Source organism: Pezoporus flaviventris, unplaced genomic scaffold (genome assembly GCF_033815535.1).
Source record: "Pezoporus flaviventris isolate CSIRO_AGI_PZ_B2104156 unplaced genomic scaffold, CSIRO_AGI_Pfla_v1 ptg000002l, whole genome shotgun sequence".
Lineage (NCBI taxonomy): Eukaryota > Metazoa > Chordata > Aves > Psittaciformes > Psittacidae > Pezoporus > Pezoporus flaviventris.
The window spans coordinates 47,721,973-47,741,589 of NW_026892550.1; the positions used below are offsets into that span (position 1 = coordinate 47,721,973).

At 40.2% G+C, this 19,617-nt stretch overlaps 1 protein-coding gene across 2 annotated transcripts in view; it reads right to left on the minus strand.

The window, feature by feature from the left end:
* The window catches only part of UNC5C (unc-5 netrin receptor C), a 251,314-nt gene that overhangs the window by 74,891 nt on the left and 156,806 nt on the right, over window positions 1-19,617 (minus strand). For both annotated transcript variants that reach the window (XM_061477552.1, XM_061477544.1), the window contains exon 2: window positions 15,429-15,650. In XM_061477552.1, coding sequence (XP_061333536.1) covers window positions 15,429-15,650 — 222 coding nt within the window. The remainder of the gene's footprint in view (window positions 1-15,428; window positions 15,651-19,617) is intronic.

Sequence of the window (19,617 nt, forward strand, 5' to 3'; positions counted from 1 at the left end):
AACCCCTAACAGAAAATCCCTTTCTAGGTTAGATTACAGAAAACACTGTTTGCTGAGATACCTCAGACAGCAACTGCCTTATTACTAGCTGACGCACTGCTGTACATCAGACTTCACAGGGCAGCTGGTACAATCTGTCTGCTTTCATTTAAGACTGTATCGCTTGTCTACCTCAGGTGGGCACCAAATGCAGTACAACCCTCATATGATGACTTCAGAGATCTTCATTTTATCCCTGTCAAAGCTGCTTCTGCTTCTACATCAAAGAACAGTAACTGGAGTCATTAAAAAGAAAAAAAAGCTGAACAACTCTAGTTCAGACAACTGTTTATCAAACTGTTTGATTACAGGTGAGGGTGCAACCTCTGAGTGCAAAATTAGAAGTCACTTTATAAAATGAGTCCCTATATTTTTCTTAAATATATGTAGGATAAAACAGATTAAGAGATTAGCAGTAATTTACAGAGTGTATAGCCTAGTTGATATTGGCCAATTCTACTTTGCCACAGAGCAAAGTAACAAATTGTCACCTTCTCACAGAGAACATCTCTTCCACTTTACGTTCTTTGTTAGAAATAGACTGAATTTTTCAGTCTAATTCCTCATACGGCTAAGCTATACAACAGGTGAAGATATACAGCATAAATGTTTTCTTACAACACCTGAGTAAGCTGCATATTTTCAGAACTAATACAATCACACAGATGGTGGCACAATCCACCAGAAGTCAGCATCTTCCTGTTTCAAAGCAATGCAGTAACACAGTGGCAGCTAGAATGCTTGATAGGTCCCTTCTAATGGGTATAAGTACATAAAGAGCTGACCAAAGTGATATTCCAAACCATATGATGTCGTGCTCAGCATATAAATCTGGGGGAAGAAGGAAGTGGGGGTACATTTGGAGTTATGATGTTTTGTCTTCCCAAGTACAAGTTACATGTGATGGATCCCTACTTTCCTGGAGATGACTGAACACCTGCTTGTCCATGGAAGTGGTGAATGAATTCCTTGCTTTGCTTTGCTTGTATGTGTGGCTTTTGCTTTACCTCTTACACGGTCTTTATCTCAACCCATGAGTATTCTCTCCCCCATCCTACAGAGGGGACTGAGCAAGCGGCTGCATGGGGCTTAGTTGCTGGTTAGGGTTAAACCATGACAACCAGTCCAAGAAACCCTTTTGCCCCTAATAGTTTTCTGTCCAGTTGAGGACAGAGAAAAGCCCACAAGAAGACTCAGGGCACCTGGAGTAATCAGTCTGCAGTTATGTCCCAGTCCCATGAATTAAATAAGTTCTCCATAAATGACAAATTTTGCATATTTAGTAGCACAGCATATACAATCACTCATTTCAATAAAATAAATTTATCTCTGGGACTAATACAACTTGGGCTCTGCAAAGGAGTATGAAGGAACCAGAACTTTCTGTATTTCTGCATTTGCACGTTAATGAAGGATTAATGGTGGGAGAGAGGCACAGGGAGCCTTGTTCAGTCTGCCTACTGCTAATGTGTGCAGCCAAACAAACACTGGGGAGAGGCACTGGATGATGGTATATATCAAAATAAAATTACTACCCCTCCTGGAGCAAAAGGAAGTGTGATAAGGGAATTGTGCTGTATATACATGGTCTTTTATTATAAGCTGTATCCTAGAAACATAATCAAGCAAAGACACAGTTCATTCACATGGTCCCCAAGTGCTTAACTTAGCTGGCTATACAAATTGTAAGGTAGATTATCTGGTCTTCAGAGGCAGAAATGTTATCTTTTTTTAATATATGTAAATGTAATGTAATTGTATGATATTATGGTAGATTATTAGTAACTGCAGTCATAACTCATGGGTTCCACATTGCACCCTTCAAAGTAACTGGCAAATTTCCCAATGATTTTAATAGGGGCGGATTGGCCAATCAGACATTTCTGTCTTACAAGGTTCTGCAACTGTATGTGACTGTGCAAGACAATAGACGATCACAGCAAACACCTGAAAACAGAAGACTATTATCAATTAATCAAATGCAACTATCCAGCCTAGAGTCAGTCTAGGTCAGAGAGTTAGTAGCTACACCTCACTGGGCATCATCCTGCCAATTATTTTGATGTATTATGGCTGCCATAAATGTTCACCATTTGATAGTAACACCCCACATGTGTGAAAATATTCCTCAAGATTTTGATAGAGCAACTTTTGTGGAAGTATTATTGTATTGGCATGTGTTTGACCCTCTGGCACAGCACTAAACAGGAGCTATTTAGTTGCAAGACTAAACTGTGCTTACAAACTCTAAGAAACTGCGTGGATAATTTGCTTATTTTCTCTGTATGTAGAAGTTCAAACAATTTCTGTGCCTTTGTGGTTTCATTTGCCCAAAAGGTATTTCATTAATTAGTAATCACATATGCCATAGAACACATTTCTCAAGGAGACAGAACTTTATGACCTACTGGTCTGGAAAAAGACATTACTGTAATACATGCATTTAGATTGCAGGTGTATTGCAGCCACTGTAAATAACTATGGAAATACAGCCCATTTTCACGCAGGTAACTTGCAACCCTTTACAAGTTCAATTTCTTGAAATCAGTACCCAGAGCACCTTCCCAAACCTGATGTTCAGTGTTGTTGGCTCATTCTCTGCTTAAGACAGGCACAGACTATACCCGCCACATGCACCCCAAACCTCCCTTCCTGCACTCAGTGGGGACAAAGAGGGTAGGGATGGTGTTTCTTGATGAGGTAAAAGAGGCTTTGGGGAGTCAGCAGCAAAACAGCTCTGGGGTAGGGGGATTCCTCTATGTGTTCATGCAACTCATGCTGATTATAGAATTGATTCTATAATCAAATTATACAGCATGTAACTTAGAAAACCACGGTGCATCCCTATTCAGACCCTCAACTCAGACACAGAGAAAAGTGTGGTGGCTTGCTCAGTCCTAAAAGAAATCAGTGCCAGTCTGAAACAGTCCATGCTTCTGACCCACAGTTCCTTTTCCTCGCTATTAGGAGTAGGAGAGTGTAGTGAAGAAATACTTTATGAATGTTGCTCAGTCAGGACAGGTTTGAATGACATGAGTATACATATTTTTAAATGAAGATGAGAGTGGAAGGAGAATCCTGATACCAAAAAAGAAAACTGGAGTTTCACAGTAATTTCAGGAGGGGCTGAGTTATCTCCATAGTATTTGGCAAAAACGACGAAAGCATTTTCAGTTCTCATAGTCCCCATCTGTCTTACATTTCATACAGAGCTTCATCCAAAAATCCTTAAAACAGCATCATATATTTTGCTTCCTGAAAGTGGCCAAGACCATATTCCAAAGTGGTATGAGTGTAAACAGACTTAATAAAAGGTAAACAGATTGCTTTCTTATTATTCAGTCCTTTGACACTAGATTGTTCTCTGATAGTAAAACTTAAGTGACCAAGTCAAGAATTATGATCTTTCTACTTACCAACAGTCCAGAATAACCTGTCCATTTTATATAATCACTCATCATGGGTGCTATAAACAACCTGTCTCTGTAGCAGAAAGCTGATCACTTTATTTGGTGAAATAACCTTTATGCAGAGGTAAATATAAAATCAGTGCTATGTCAGAATTGGAATTTATTTACTTTCTTGCAGAGATGGATCCCTCGCAGTCACAGAGTTATTCCACTCAAATATATCAGAGTACCTAAGCTATGGAATTTGGTGTTTAAAAAATGAATAAATAGGCTATGCACAAGAAGAACAGCTTCAAATATTAAAGTTCTTGCTGAGAAAAATGTACTCTGTGCATCCTAATGGGACAAAGATGATTGTATAATGGCACACTATGCCTATAGCTTATTTTCTATACAGAATATATGTAATCTTAACAAAAGATAGATAGACAGATAGATATCTAGAGGTAGTTTAAAAGAGCAAAGAGCTTTATCACCCAGTAATCCCTCATACTGTCATTGCATGCACCTGGTTTTGCCTCAGTACTGCTTTTTGGTAAATTGTGGCTGGCTGGTGACATGAAATGATTGCAGGAAGATCACAAACAAGTTTTCATAAATATTAGCTTACATATTTAAAATAAAGGCTTCCAGCTATTTCTGCTGTCTTCATAACTCTCTCTTTAGGAAACAGATACATTCTTAACTCAAATTAATATAGATGAAGGCAACAGCCTAATAAAGTCAAGTCTGCCTTAAAACTGATGTCAAGCCCACACTGGTTTGCATTAGTTACCTATGGTATCCAATTACCAGCTAATAGCAGTGAGTTAAGCTAAAATCCCAGCTCCCCTACTATTTTTAACTGACTTACACAAAAATTACAAAGGGCTGTCTTCAGAGGGTTTTTACTTTGAACTGGAATTAAAGAACATGCATTCTGTTTCCATTTTATTTTCTTTTAGTGAAAACAAGTCCTTTTTGTTCTTTCCCCATTAACACCTGAAGGACCAAGCTGCATAAGATGCACAGGTCTTGCATACTGGTGGAAAACAAACCACATGCCCTAGTCCCTGCCAGCATGGTGGAGGTGGGCAGTACAGCCCTGTGGGAAGGTAAAATAGCCCCTCTGCTATCATCTCCTCCAGTCAAGCTAGGCAGCTTTACATCACCCTTGAACTATTGCTGTTTAATACCTTACGTAGAACAGCATTGACTTGCTTGTTCTCAGCCTATAAACAGTTCAGAGACAAAGGAAAAACACCTCCTTTCTGTTTTTTAGGGGTTTTGTTTTTTGTTTCTTTTTTGTTAATGGAAGGTATTTTCTGGCTGATGGCATTTTTTTCTAATATGCACAAATTGTTCCAAAACGCTTTGTTCTCTTCCACATGTAAGAACGTGTGCCTACTGTCGCTGCTTTCTTTTTTCAGTTTTCCTGGTACAATAGTAATAATCATGCTGCAGCACAGCAGAATTCTAAAGAAAACCTCACCACGAGCATGTATTTGTGTTCAACCACAGGTGTCATAATTTCTGGACTCACGTCAGCTGAGGTCTGGGAGCAGAAACAAATGTGAGTTTCCACATCTTGACCAAGCCATCCCAACACTAAGCAATCCCAAGTGGCGGTACCAGAGCAGCTCTATGCCAAGCTGGTGCTACTTAGATGAGTCAGGAAGAAGAGAGACCATCTTCATAGGAAAACACGACTATGAGCTCTTAGCAGCTCCAGCTTTTGAGTCACAGACCGATCTTCCTTTCTTTTGGTTGAGGCATGTGCAGCCAAGAAAATATGTTGTTTTTTGTGTTTTTTTTTTCAGAGGCCAGGAATAAAACATGCCCATGGGTCAAGTTTTACTTCAAGCTGCAGTTGAGACTTCACAAAGAAAATCAGTGCACTTTTTATTTCCGGTTCAGAGGATTTACATGCACTTTCTAATGATCTGGGCCTTCAGCAGTGGGTAATGCTTCCCAGTCCCCAGCTTAGTGCTCATGCAAAATTGAAGCACTTTTGAGGCAGTTTAGAGCCTACAGATGAATCTCAATGTGCAGGCAAAAAGGAATAATGGTTGTTTAGCACTTCACTAGAAGAAGATATGAAAATCATGAGGAAAAAAAATATCTACTGATCTTAAAATATCTGGAAGCCACCTGAGAGCATATGAATTTTGAACAGTGTGTTTACATTCCCTTTTTGGAGGGGAAAGGGAGGAGGCAGGGAAATGAACAATAGATGGGTTTGTTTGTGAATTTTTACATAAAAATAAACACCAAGTTCTTTATGTTCTTGACTTACTGACATGAATGCGTGTGTGTGTATATATATATATAAAAAATATGTATCTGCACATGTACTTATGTACCACACCCATTCTGTACTGTTTTGGGAAGCAGAGACAATGTGAAAATGCCTTATTTCTGTGAACCTGACGCGATCGCAGTTCTTTGGTGGGAACAAGGACAGTTGCAATGTGACACAAGGGGTCACTCGGGAGCCTTCCTCAGCAGTTCTTTTCCTGTATTTCAGTTCAGAACAGCAGGTTTCGGGAGAAGCGTAAAAGCCCCACCTTTTTTTGCTGTTGTTGTTGTTCTGCATGCTAGGGATGGCATTTCACAGCCGCCTTAGGTATCTTAAAAAGAAAAACACAAAAAGGCAAGCAGCTGCTTTCAAAACAGCTTTGTCCAGTGCGCTGTCAAGTGAAGTGACTTTCTCCAAACAGAGATGAGGCTCTGGGAATTTACTGTCTGCTCCCCCCATCCAGCATGTTTTCAGGACTATTGCCAGGGCAGCAGTGAAAACATCAGATCCTGAACACTGTGAGATTTTTCTTAGTATGTAGTGAATAAAAGAATCATTGCAGGAAGGCATGCAAAAAGGCAGCCTGTAGGTCACAGAAGCAATTTGGTATGCACACACTTCTGGATACAGCACAGCTCATGATCCCCGTCAGCTACAGTGAGGCATCAGGGATGTGGGCAAGTTGCTCTGCAAATCTGTGTGATTTGGGCATGTAAAAAGATCTTTCTTGTTATGTAAGTAAATGCCATCAACAGTACCCCTGTAGTTCTGTCTGCCCCTACTTTTTATTATTATTTTTTATTTTTCCTGGGTACCCACTCTGACTGAATTCCAATACTGGTTTCCATCTTAGCTGAAGAACGAAATGATTAAAACTAAGCCCCAAAGCAAGCCTGATCCATCTCTAGGCATCATTATTCTTCAGGCTTGGCAATCCTTACCCCTCTTCAGAAGAGGGCATGGCAACCGAGCCAGGTGCAGTGTCAGCACTTGTTACAGAAGCACCATTATACAAGTCACTGGGAAGCCAAACGCAGCGATCAGCTAACCAAGATCCTCTCTCAAATCAAAACCTGGGAGCAAATAATAGGAGGCATTGCGAGAGCTTAAAGATCAGTATTCAAGGGAAAGAAGAGACACACAAGAGTCTGACAAAAGACTTCTTTTCTGCTCTCACAATCAAAATATGAAGATGGATGAAGGACGAAAAGTTATGAGGAACTGTGAAAGGCATCCCATCAAAACCTGATGAGAAAGAGCTGTACATAACCTTGCAGATGAATGGCAGTCCTGCTGGTACCTACCATATCATGCTGCTCATTTATGTACAAATCAGGAATGCATGGGAATGACAAAATGAATACAGGCGGTGAACCCACAAAGGCAGCACAAAATCAGATCCTGTACGGGTCAGAGCTGCATGTGACAGCTACCTCTCTTTCCATTACACATTAGCGATGATTTGGTACCCTACCTTTGCAGTGAAAAAAGCCTCACTAAATCTGATCTATATGCAGCAGTTGTTCCATACAAATGGCTTTATATTTTTTTAGGGGAAAAAAAAAAGGTATTTCTCCAACGTAATAGGAATTCTCCTAAGCAATTGGAATTCTTCTTCAGAGAATTATTCAATTATTCCACTGTCTAAGGAGATACAGGGAAAAACTCAAAAAAACGTACACAGGCGATTGAGATATGAGCTTACACAGACGTCAAGGGACTCAAGACAATAACACTTAACTGTCTTGGGCAGTCAAGACCCCAATGTCTCTAAACAGCATTAGCCACATTTCCAGTGGCTGCGTCAGAAGAAAAAGTAAGGTAAAGTTTTTACCTTCTACTTCTCTGAATATTCTCAGGCATTTTTGCAAATAAACTACAGACCAATCAATCCTGCTCATTCTCATATTTAAGTAACTGAAAATACCCTACATTTATAGGATGCAAGTGCAAGGGCACTTGCAGGGCTGGGCTGCTACCAACTGCAGCGCTTTGACAGCACAACAAGACATTATCTCTGCTCTTCTTTTCCGCTGTTCCTGTATCCAAAAAACAGTTGTTTTCCATTTAGACCAGCAGATGCAGGATGGAGGCTAACCTTTGGGACTCACTTCCAAACCAAGTTAACATTTATTAGCTTTTCAGGCACCAGACCACCCTCACTACAGGGACTCCAGATCCCACATAAAGGGCGTTTGGCTTCAAAAGAGCCAGAGGACATAGATGGAAAAAACACTTTGCACTGTGGTGCAGAGACATGGTTAGTCTGAAGCTGTGGTGGGTGGACTAATATCTGAAGATGTCTTCTAAGGAATTAATGGGATTACGAATGTGTAACAAAGGATTTAATGTAAGAAAAACTTGGAGAGAGATAAGGTGTAGGTTGGAAATATTCAGAGGAGTATCCTCAAATGCTTCAGATGAGTTCACTAAGCATCCATATGCCTCCTCTTTTTATTTTAAATAATGTTATTTCCTGTCTCAGATTTGTTTTTCTAGAAGCCCACCGGAAACCTTCAGGACAATGAGTCGAACAGCTGCAGATAGGAAGTTAATGCTGCAATAAGAAATTAGTAAATACCCTAAAGCTTTTATCTTTTGGTCCCAAAGCACTTTGCAGAGGTAAATAACAGAGACATTGAGTGATTTGCAGAGATACATGGTGAATACACACAAAAGTTGGAATAGGCAAATGACTTCCCATAGGTATATCACTACTCAGAGGAAGAGCTTGAGCAGGATTAACTGGGCCCCCCTGTTGGCATCCTTGAATACCCTGAAGGACAGAGCAAGTGCTAAGGCTGGAAGAGCCCACCTTGGTCAGCTTAGCAGCATGAGGGCAGAGGGTTTGTGAGGCTGCTGTCTGTAAAGGTGGCTGGACACAAACCCCTGCAGGGCAAAGAGCTGCTGGTAACAGCAGCATTAGAAAAACTGGCAGGTGTTAATGGCTCTGAACATGTAAAGAAGGTGTCTAGGTCCAAGAGCTAGAAGCAGCTTTCCACAAAGACTTAACGGGACAAAAACCTCACATACAACAGTTTGATTAAATAAGGAATTAATGATATGTTAGTACATGTATTATAAGCAAATACTGTACTCAGTAGTAAAACTCAAAAACTCCAAAGTCTTTTGCAGTCTTTTATACAAAAAGATAATCTCCCTGGGTTTGGGGGGTGGTTTTGTGTTGCCTGTAAGCAGATTTCCCCTCTGGAAGTAAGTATCTGACCCAATGTTCTTACGATGTATACAAAAAGATTATTTCCTCTCTTTAGGTCAGGACTGACCTCAGTGATTTCTCCACTCACATCAACAAAACTAACCACCATTTTGAAGTTACATACCAGGAAATTTTGATTCTCTGCCTCTCTGTTTCTTCTGAAACTTCCAAAACAGCTTTTTCCCTATAAAAATATACTAATTATTCAAGATAAATGTGTAAACTTTGTCTGCTTCCAAGAAATGTCTGCAGCAGCTTTGCTGCCAGGTATTCCCTTGATCTGAGTGTGCTGGGGACTATGACCCCAGGAGCTGATTTTGAAGACACAAACTGCAAGAAGACAGTTGTGATGGACATGCCAGATGCCTATGCAGCTGTCCTAGCAAAGAGGACATCTAGGACAGCTGCCCACCAGGCCACAGGGAGCGATGAACAGAGAAGAGACAGTCTGAGTGACTTCAAAAATGGCTGCAAAAAAATAGGAAAAAATAGGAAAAAATAGGAAAAAAAGTGTGGGTTCATTCATATATTTTTATGTAAGAAAACAGCCTGTATTTCCCCAAAGAATTATAGTTCTTTGGAGAAATAGAGTTGTCTGCTCCTTTCTGCACCAGCTGCAGCCTTTCAGATCATACATACAAACATATTTTGCTCACACCATCCTTTCAAAGATGGGACATAGTTCGAATTACTAAAGAAAATGGACTGTAGTATCGATTCTAACCCACATCTCAAAACTATTAATAGAAACATTCGAGAAGAGATACACAGACACATTTTTAAATTTTCTTGAAATGAGTTGGATTAGGGCAGAGTACTGAAGAAACAGAGCTAAAAATCGGCAACATGTTGCTGGGAAATAATTATTTTGAATCGGGTTGCTTGATGTTTGTAATGGATTTGATCCAATGATAAACAGAAAATAAAATGACTTCTGACACCAGTGGAATGAAAACAATCCTTACTTATGATATGTGGCTACCCTTACTAACTTAACTCCAAGGTATTCTACCCCAGAGAGTCAAAATATTGCAGGCTAAGTATAACTGCAGCATTCAGCATCACTTATCATCTCCTTACTGAAGTTAACAGGAATACTGGCCACATTTGTTCAGAAAAATAGCTTTTTTCCTTATCTTTTGGACTCTTGAAAAATAATACTGAGAATTAGGAAGCTACCGCATGTCAAGAAGCAAAAAGAGATTAAGGAAGGAAAATGGGCAGAGAAGGAAAACAGCAGTAAGGAGAGGAAGATCTGTGGCTCAGAGAAAACAAGTAAAACATTACGCCTCTACAGTCCTCTCCCTGAGCTGTGCTTACATGGTGGTGGGGGACACTTGAATTTTGTGTTTGGGCTCCCAAATTAGGTCCTTCAACACTGGTATTCAAAAAAGTGCTATACTTAGAAACAATAGCTTTTCTTATTTATAGAACATAGTAAGACAAATGAGGACAACTTCCCAAAATGAGTGGCTGTACAGTGAACTTAGCTATATCATCAAAAGTCCCAGCTTAAACAATGTTCAAACAAGTTGATGTCATGAGGGTAATGCAGCCTTCTAAATTCTGGTGTCACAAACACCAAAATAAATGGCTATCATAGGATGTAGACACAGAGAGGAAAATAAAGTGGCATACCATTATGTGCTGAAAGTGATTTTCTTAACTCTATACGTGGTACCAGAAGAGCAGAAACACTCACTGTGAAGGTTTCCCCACTGCTATCTTGGCTGCAGCATTTTGTAAGAGGTGTTTTAAAGTCAAAAGGGCAGACATCAATCTTTGATCTTTCTGTTGAGAGGGTGACCTATTAAAGGCTTAGCTAGCTGGGTACCTACTCCCTCGACAGGCTGCCAAACCCATTGCTTAAGGTAACAGCCTCCTATTTGCCAGATCAATGCCGACCCTACGTCAAAAGCTTGGTCTCCTTTCATCAAATCTGCAAGTCATCCAAAAATACTTTGTTCATGAGGAAAGGTAATGGTGGGAGGCAAGAAACGGAATCAAAGCAGTAGCTATGTAAAGAAACTGAAACAAGTCTAAGATTTCTGTCTGAAAAGAAGAGCACATTCACCCACCTCAGTACAGTTTGATAAACACTCTTAACCAGACAAAAATCTTATTCTGAGTCAGATTTTAATTTTGCCATTCTCATTGATTTGTGGCTAGGCAGAAAGTTGAAGAAACAGCTGAAAGGAAAGTCCCTGGAGCCACCCATCGTTGCGGAAGCCTGGGTGGTACCATGGATGCTCTTGGGGGACATTAGGTTTTCTGAGAGCCTGCCTCTGAAGGCAGGACATGGGAAAAAGGATTGGCAACTTCACCTGCTCTTTAACTGAGCCTCCCTCAGCACACCTTTCTTCTGAGATTGAACACATAAGCCTGTTCATTTTGCATTAACTGGGGCCTCAGGCCAGGCTCAAGAGCTCTTATTCCATCTTGTTTCTATTTGGGAACACAGAGGAGGTCATCAGCAAACTCCCTGTGCCCTCCTCTCCCTGTGCATCTAGCAAAAGAAGACAGAAAGTGTAGGCAAACAATAATGCCAGCTGAATTGCCCAATATGTCTATTTAATTAGCACTTAGAAGAGTCCCAAATGTTGTTTTCTCCTTGCTTGAAGGAGAGAGAAGAAGAATATGTCATTGGCATTGCAGAGGGCAAGAGGGTTTTATAGATCATTTCACCTTAACAGTCATGGGGAAACTATTAGAATGCATATCCAAATTGAAAAGACAAAACCAAGGTTCCTGTAGTCCTGATTTTTCTCTATTGTACATCACAGGATGTGGGAAAAGGGTGCAGGACACTGATTTTGTATGCATCTGCAACTCACCCTCCACTGCAGGACTGGTGTGTGTGTCTCTGAAAATATATCTCCATCAAAAGTGGACAAAATAAATTCTTTTGCCATAGTCATTTTCAGAAGTACAGTAATTTGGAAAATGTGAACAAATTGCTCTAATAATTATTGATGCTACTGAGCTTCCTGCCTTATGACAACGGAATTTTCTTGCCCCTAAAAGAATCAGTTCTGTAGGGTTCCTTTTACTTTTGCTGCTGTTATCTTCTATGACAGTCAGCCATAAAATCAAATGTGCTCCCTCAAAACAACTTTCACCTTTGTTTTTTAAAACCAGTGCTCTTATTCTTTGCATATTTTTTTCCACATTAATGGGAAGGGAAAATAGTCCATAAAAACATAAAAAAGACCATGCCCTGCCCTGTACTTCACATACATAGGGAATGAAAAAGTCAAAGATGTGCACTAAAGATTTTCGAAGCATCTGACTTCCTCATGAAAATGCTTAGTTTTTTCCATAAAGAAGAAAAATTTCAGTGAGTCTGAAGATTAAGAAAGAGAACATAATGATCTTCTGTGTAAAGCTTCTGGCTTCTCAAACTCGACCATTGCAATTTTCTTTTGCAGGGCTCTCTCTTCAGGCTAATTTAATTAAATGAAGTGGTACTAGAACACACTGTCACTATTACTATTCTCATCTTCTCCAACCAGAAAGCAACAGCTCCCACAGAGTCCCCATGCATGTTCTTTACAGCAATTCTTTATCTACTGTTTAAAAATACCCCACAGTGCAAAGTGCATATAACTCTTATTTTGTACCTTCTCTCTGTTACAAAGAAAAAATATAAAAGTAGGAAAAATACATGAATATTTATTTTCCTATCTATCTTAAAAAATAACCTTCTTAATATATTCAGCATTTCTATGTAACAGTTCTTTTCAATGAGAGCTTGCTGCACTCACTGCGTTCTCTGGTGCCACTGCTATTGTTGTGCTGTTGTCTCTGGTTTTATCAATGACAGAAAAAGATTTACCTCATAGGAGTTAATCATCTATACATAGATTTCACCCCTGAGTACAGGCTCAAAGTCCATGAACACATAATCTTTTGCAAATCAAAACCTATTTCTCTCTTTCATGCATCATTTACAATCCCAAGATGATGTACTGCTAGCATCACACCTGTATTTTAGTCCTCTTTATTTCTGATTACCTGTCCTTTAGAAAAGCAAGCAGAGGTGACCTCGACTTTTTTCCTCTCATATATTTTATTGTCTGTCTTGTTTTCCTTTGCTTTGCTTTTCTACCTAACGCACTGTAAGAGAAAGCCTGGTTCAAAAACAAGCAGCAGACCACCTCGGCATGGTGCTTTTCTTTGTATTTAGGCAGAGCAGACCTTAAGAACAGTAAAATATCAGGAAAGAAGAAAGCATCCAGCTTTCAGTTGCTGGGATTACATGACTGACCCATCAGAAACACTGCGTAACCGAGATCGCTTTGAGCCCTGGGTTACCAGTATAAAGGCTAGACCTAATTTGGTTTGCAGGAGGATTTCACCAGCCTCTCTGGATAAAAGCCTGAAGCCAGCAGCAGCGTAGACTTGGGCTGCCATCCTTACGCCATCCTCACTCCATCCTCTGAGCAACTCAGTCACTGTTGGTGTGCCCTCAGTTACAACTACTGCACTAGCCAGCCAAAAATAGCAAAAGAAACCAAAATAGCCTCAAAAATGATAGAGCCAAAGGGCTTTGCCAGACTGGCTGGTGCAAGTTGTCAAGCTGATGCCTCCTTCTTTGGGCACCAGAATGAATCCTCACAGTCAGTGTCTCCTGCAACTTTTCCTCCAGCTCCATCTGCAGTGGATATATTTTCCTGAGCTTCCATTGCTTTGAAGAAGATATTCTTTTGCCACTGCCTTAAATAAATTATTTACTCATTTCTATACTAACTATGTGCTATGAGCCCCAGATTCTTAGTCTGCGTACCAGAAGGTGCACAATAACTGAAACCATGCTCTAACCAACCTTTTGGCAACAACCAGGTTGACTAACAAATGTAGGTTCCGATGACAGTTGCATTTTAACAAGCTATTAATGTGAGGTGTTTTGTAGCTCTTGTGCTAAAAATCTGATACGCACAGCTTTTGACACCCTCCTCTCCCTCCCACCCCCAAGATGCCAGTAGATTATGTTAATCTCTAACTGGATATGGGTTTTGTTTGCGTATAATTGCTGCTGTTTGTTATGCAAAACATTTGTCCTCAATATATTCAGATGCAACTCTTTTCAAGGCTGGCCTTTGACATTTGTAGAATGCAATTTGCTTTATGGCATCATGAAGTTTTTCTACAATTAAGTTTTGTGAGAAAAAAAGAACGAATATTCCACCGGCAGTGAAAAATTTCACCTGTAGTGAAGCATTTCCATGTTTCTGAATGCTGATATTAATAAAAATTTAAAAATTAACACTAGTTAATTTTTGAACTGGTGACAGCTGCCCTCCTGCCTGTCTTTCATTCCAGTGGACTCCCATGGATGAAGAAACATGAAGATGTCTTAAGTAAACAAGAATTTCTTTTTTTTTTCACTTTTTCTGCTGCAGTCAACTTGTTGGAAAAGCCAATTCTTACAAACAAACAGGCTTGAAGTTTAATACAGCCTTTTTTCTACAGCTTTTCTTCCTACACCCACCTTCCCTTTTTCAAGCTGAGTGTACCACAGTACCATTAAAAGCTTATGCTTTTGATCTCTGTGCAAATAAATGAGCTGAAACAAATAAAACCGAGTTCACAGGAGACTTCCAAGACATCTGGTGGAGTTATTTTTCTAAGTAATTAGACCAAATAGTGGCATAATTCCCATATGAAAGGTACCTTCTTGCTTGGTATCCAGTTATTTCTTAGAGCCATCAAAACAGCAGTAAGTCCTGCTCCTCTCCTTGCATATGACACAAACTCTATTGATTACTGGCCTTCCCAAATAGGAACAATTGTATCTTTGATCTATGCTGGTTTATTACTCTAGTTTTTAAACCTCATTCTGGTATTGACTGAGGAAGGATGAGGCTCTTGGCTTCCTTTTTTTTTTTTTTTATTTTTTTTTTATTTTCCTTGCTAACCTACTGTAGTCTTCCTTCATAAAGGGTCAATGAAACAGGCAGAAGAGGGTAATGGAATAACACCCAAGTGGTTGCTCTGGATCAACACACTGCTCTAAACTGTGCCCAGGTGTGCTTTCTGCTTCTTTCTTGATGAAAGCTGATTAAAATTCTCCTTTTTTTTTTCTTGAATCTCCCCAGGAAAACATCATTCTAGGAACAACCCAACTACCCTTTGGCAGTTTGGGGAGAAAGTGGTTCTTGGTCTGTGACTACGATACAGTGCAACCACTGGAATTTGTGATGCTGGGTAAGTGAGTAATTGCATTTTGTTTGTGCATGGTCTCCTGGTTTATTTTTTCAAACTCGGGCAAGGTGCTCTACAATCATGTTTTACTAACTGACCTAAATGCAGAAACCACCTCTGTGCTATGACATCAAATGTTCAGTAAAGCCAGATACAGAATTCACAGCTGAATCAAAAGTGAATTAAAGTAGCTGCCATATGAAGTATCTGCTAGACTACAACAGTGGGCTTGATATTAATGCCCTCCATCTGAGCCCTCCATGACAGAACACAAACTCACCAGAGGTTTCATCTACTCTCTCATCCACCACATGGTCTTTCTGATGAACCCATTCGCTGTTGCACTTAAAATAGATCTGCGTGGCTGGGCTTGCCTTGCAGTACAAATTCACAGGCTTGTTCTTCACAATGTAAGCCTCTTCGGGTTCAATGAGGAAGTGGGGCAATGGCTCTGGAGGATCAGATGGAAAAGTTTCTGGAAGTTCATGAAAGAAATCATCATCTGTAGAGGAAAGAAAAAAAAAAGACAAATGAAACAACAAAAATTCAGCTGGCAAATACTTAAAAGCACTTTCTGAAAGTTTCAAAAGGAACAGCTTCTTTAGAAAATGCTATCTTAGGAGCATTCCTAGACCAAGGCTTAAATGCACTGGTGTTTTCAGACTAGAAGAAATTATTCTTCACATCCTGAGCTCTCTTTCCTCTGTGAGATGTGACAGGGATGTGCGCATTCACATGTCTGGGAATGGTCCTTTGTTATCATCAGCAGCAATACCAGCGATAAAACATTATGTTAGCACTTGGGAGAGCTGCCTGCAAAACCGTAAAAAGAAATAATAGAAACTTTTGGAGGCTTCAAGGTCACACTTTCCACACACACTTATCTCACTGTTTAATCAAGTGCATGCACATAGCTAGCACTGGCTGAGGCTCGTATAAATAGGAAATAGTGCTTTTCATTTCAGATCAGCAATTTGAAATCTGCTCTAAGGGCAAACAACTAAATGTAAGTTCAGTTTGTGCCTCTTTGTTCATACCCTGACTCTCTTGCTAAGACTGCTGATGAAGGTACCAAGGTATGCTTTATTTAATTCCTTTGTGGTGCACTAGTCTGTGCAGTCCTTACTACTGAGAGAAATCAGAGGTGGGACATGGGGCAGAGCAGCTGTGAGATGTTGACATTTTGAGCCAACATAGATGTGTCCTATTGACGTAAGGAACCTCTGCACCTCTCTAGTGCTGCTGGTAATCAATAAAGTCAATGTCAGAAGTCTAGAGAAGGAGGAAAAGAATCCAATGAACTGGATGCAACCCTGAAAACACCTAACACACATATACTTCCCTTCCTCTCTCCCTCCCTCTTCACAAATTCCCCTTTATCACCAACACCTCTCCCCCTTTCTACAGAGGAAGTCTGCAACACCAGAAAGCACCAATTCAGCAGAGAAATATCCTACTTCCACCCCCCCCCCCCCCCCCCCACCTGCCATCAATACACAAGAACATCCAAGAAGCTCCCAGTGGCACAGCAGAGGGGGACACCAACTACTGACACCACCATCAGCAAGCTGACAGTCCTGAAGACCTTATTCAATCTCCCCCTTTCTGCCTCTAAAGCAGTTATCGTTATACAGTGATGGACACTGCTGATGATCAATAAGACACTACAGAACATCAAACTAAAAATACTTTGGATGGCTGGCTATCTTCTCCCTGCCAGTATTCATAAGGATGAAATATCAGACAGCTACATCCCCATACCCGAGACATGCCTGTGCAGGCTGTGTCCAGAATTACAAGGGGTATGAAAGGCTCTCCAGCTGCTGCTCTTCCAGAAAGAAAGAACAGGAACAGATGAAGAAGATGGGGGAAGAACGTAATATGGTACCCATCCATGCAGCTACATGGAGGTAGACTGTACATGTTCATCAGTGATAGAAATACCTTACACAGGAAAAGATTTTTGTGAAACTATTTCTGAAGAGAACATACGTTCACCAACTTACTTATTTTTTTTTTCCCCTTCATATTGATTTAAAAATACTCCTGCCCTTTTGGATGTCTCCTTTTACAAAGAGTAACAGGCCTGACTCATTACCGTATCACTCCCTGGGAATTAGTAGAAGTGAACAGGTTCAATGATAGAATTCTTATCACTTTTCCATCATTCCTTTTCTTCTGCAGTTTCTTTTTCATTCTGACCACACCAGCCTCCTTTTCTGCAATCCCATTTCCTCTCCCATTAGGTACTGCTTCCTTGCTCCCCTTCGCTCCCCATTTTTTTCAAAAGAGAAAGACAAGTTACGGTAAGTTAATGGGAATTCACATTTTGTTTCATGACGACAAAATATGTCTGAGCCAAAGCAAGAAGCTTTTCAGCATTCCTCATACCCTTCTATACATAACTCTCTTCTCCACTCCGTCTCCCTCTCGCACATGCTGCTCCATAGACACAGAACCATTACAGATGAATCATTTCCTCTGAATTGCCACAGGACGTATCTTTTTCTTCTGGTCATTTAATTGCAAATCAGTGAGCAGACAGATGGAAACTAACAAAGCACACATATGTTTCATAATTAAACAAGTATTGCTTCACTAATTTCTGGTGACTGGAAGAACAAATGTATTTATTTTCACCACTAGATTTCTGCACATTATCAATGACAATACTTACACTGCCTGACCAATTAACTGCGTCTTATCAAAGATGTAACTGAAAGGTCTAAAAGGAAGGACTAGCAAGCTGCAGAGAAGAAAACAGGTGGGATTTAAAATAATTTCTTTCATCAGCCTGGAGAACGTGTGTGGGCTTTGGCTTTTCTTCCTGAAGGTAACTGCTTCTGCAGTTTAAATACTGTTTTTATTTTAAAGTGGGTTCACAGTATTGCCCAGTACAACCTAATCTCATGTTTTGATTGTGGTGATTGCTGTTTCTCTTCACCAGCCTGGCATCCTGCAGTCAGGTACAAACCAGTTTTCTTACAGGCTTCTTTCTATAATTCCACCTTACTCTTTTTAAGCAATAATAAAGCCCAGCTTTATTTTTACGCATTTTTTTCTCATTGCTATTGAGAGTCATTTGAACTGCTCTTAAATGTTAGGGACATAGATGGAAACCATTCACAAAATATCACACAAACAGAGTGTGCAGAAGCTGCCTTGATCCTAGAAACTGGCTTTTAAAATCTGCACTTTTAAAAGAAATATAAGATAGTAGCTAAGAAAGGTCTTTTTTTTCTTTTTAATCTGGAGTATGTTCATTCAATCCTTGCATTTGTACTGCTCCTATCACTAGCAACACTGGAGTAATTTTTTCTTTTATAGAGCAGATTCTCAAGAGAAGCATCCAGAATATGATCATAATGGGGTTTGGCAGAAAAAAACCCCAATCACACTGCAAAGTTAGTCCTACCTCCATTAGCATTCAGGGCCCCCTGCTCTTTCTATCAGCTGCTGAAAGGTAACAGCACCTTAATCAGCCTGTGTGATTCACAGTAGGAAGTCTCTTGGTATTCCCTGCTTTCCCCCAAAAAAGGGCCTCCTGGCCCAGGCACGCCAGCCATCACCGGCAGAAGTTGCAGGGTAGTTATTTACAGGTATACAGGGTGTGCAGCCACGGCTCCCCTGTGCCAGGCTGTGGTACTCACCTCTCGGGATGAGGATGGGTTGAGGAGAAAACACCTTAAATTTCCTAATGATGGCTTGCCTATCACAATAGGCATGGCTGTAGCACAGTTTAGAATGCTGATTTGGGGCAGGTTTTGAACAACACACGCAGAACCATAGAAGCAATCAGGCTATAAAAGACATTTAAGAGCATCGAGTCCAACCATTACCCCAGGACTGCCAGGACCACCTCTAAACCATGTCACTGAGGGCCTCATCTATGCATCTTGGATTCAAGTCTTGCATTTTGGTTTTTTAATAAGACTAATAGGCTGTTATGCTTCCATTGTAATGCTTGCAGGAACATGTGAGCATAATTATAATGTCAGTGCAATTATAAACCACAATATTCTTAAAAAAAATCTCACACAGATATTTATCTCTGAAAATGACAACATAGGACATTTGACCACGCTGAGACTTTTTGCAACTCTCTATAAAACAAACTTCTGGTAACATCAAAGCAATCTCATGAATCAATATTTTCATGAGGCCACTGTTTCTAATAAATACTTAAATCAAGGTTTCTCCTGACAGCTCTAGTTAAAGGCAGGTCATTCCTCTGTCCATACAAAGACCAAACTCTGACTTAGGCTTTTCAGGGATGACTTTGTTATAACTGTGTGGCCTGCTGGGCCTTTTTCTGTAATTTGGATGGGGGTTGCCTCCCATTGTGCCCTCCATCACTATACGAGGGTATAAATCTTGCCTGAGACTTTGATCTGAATCTTCCTGACAGTTATCACTGGTTATTAAAAATGTTCATCTCCCAGTGGTGTGACAAAGCAGCAAACTTTATA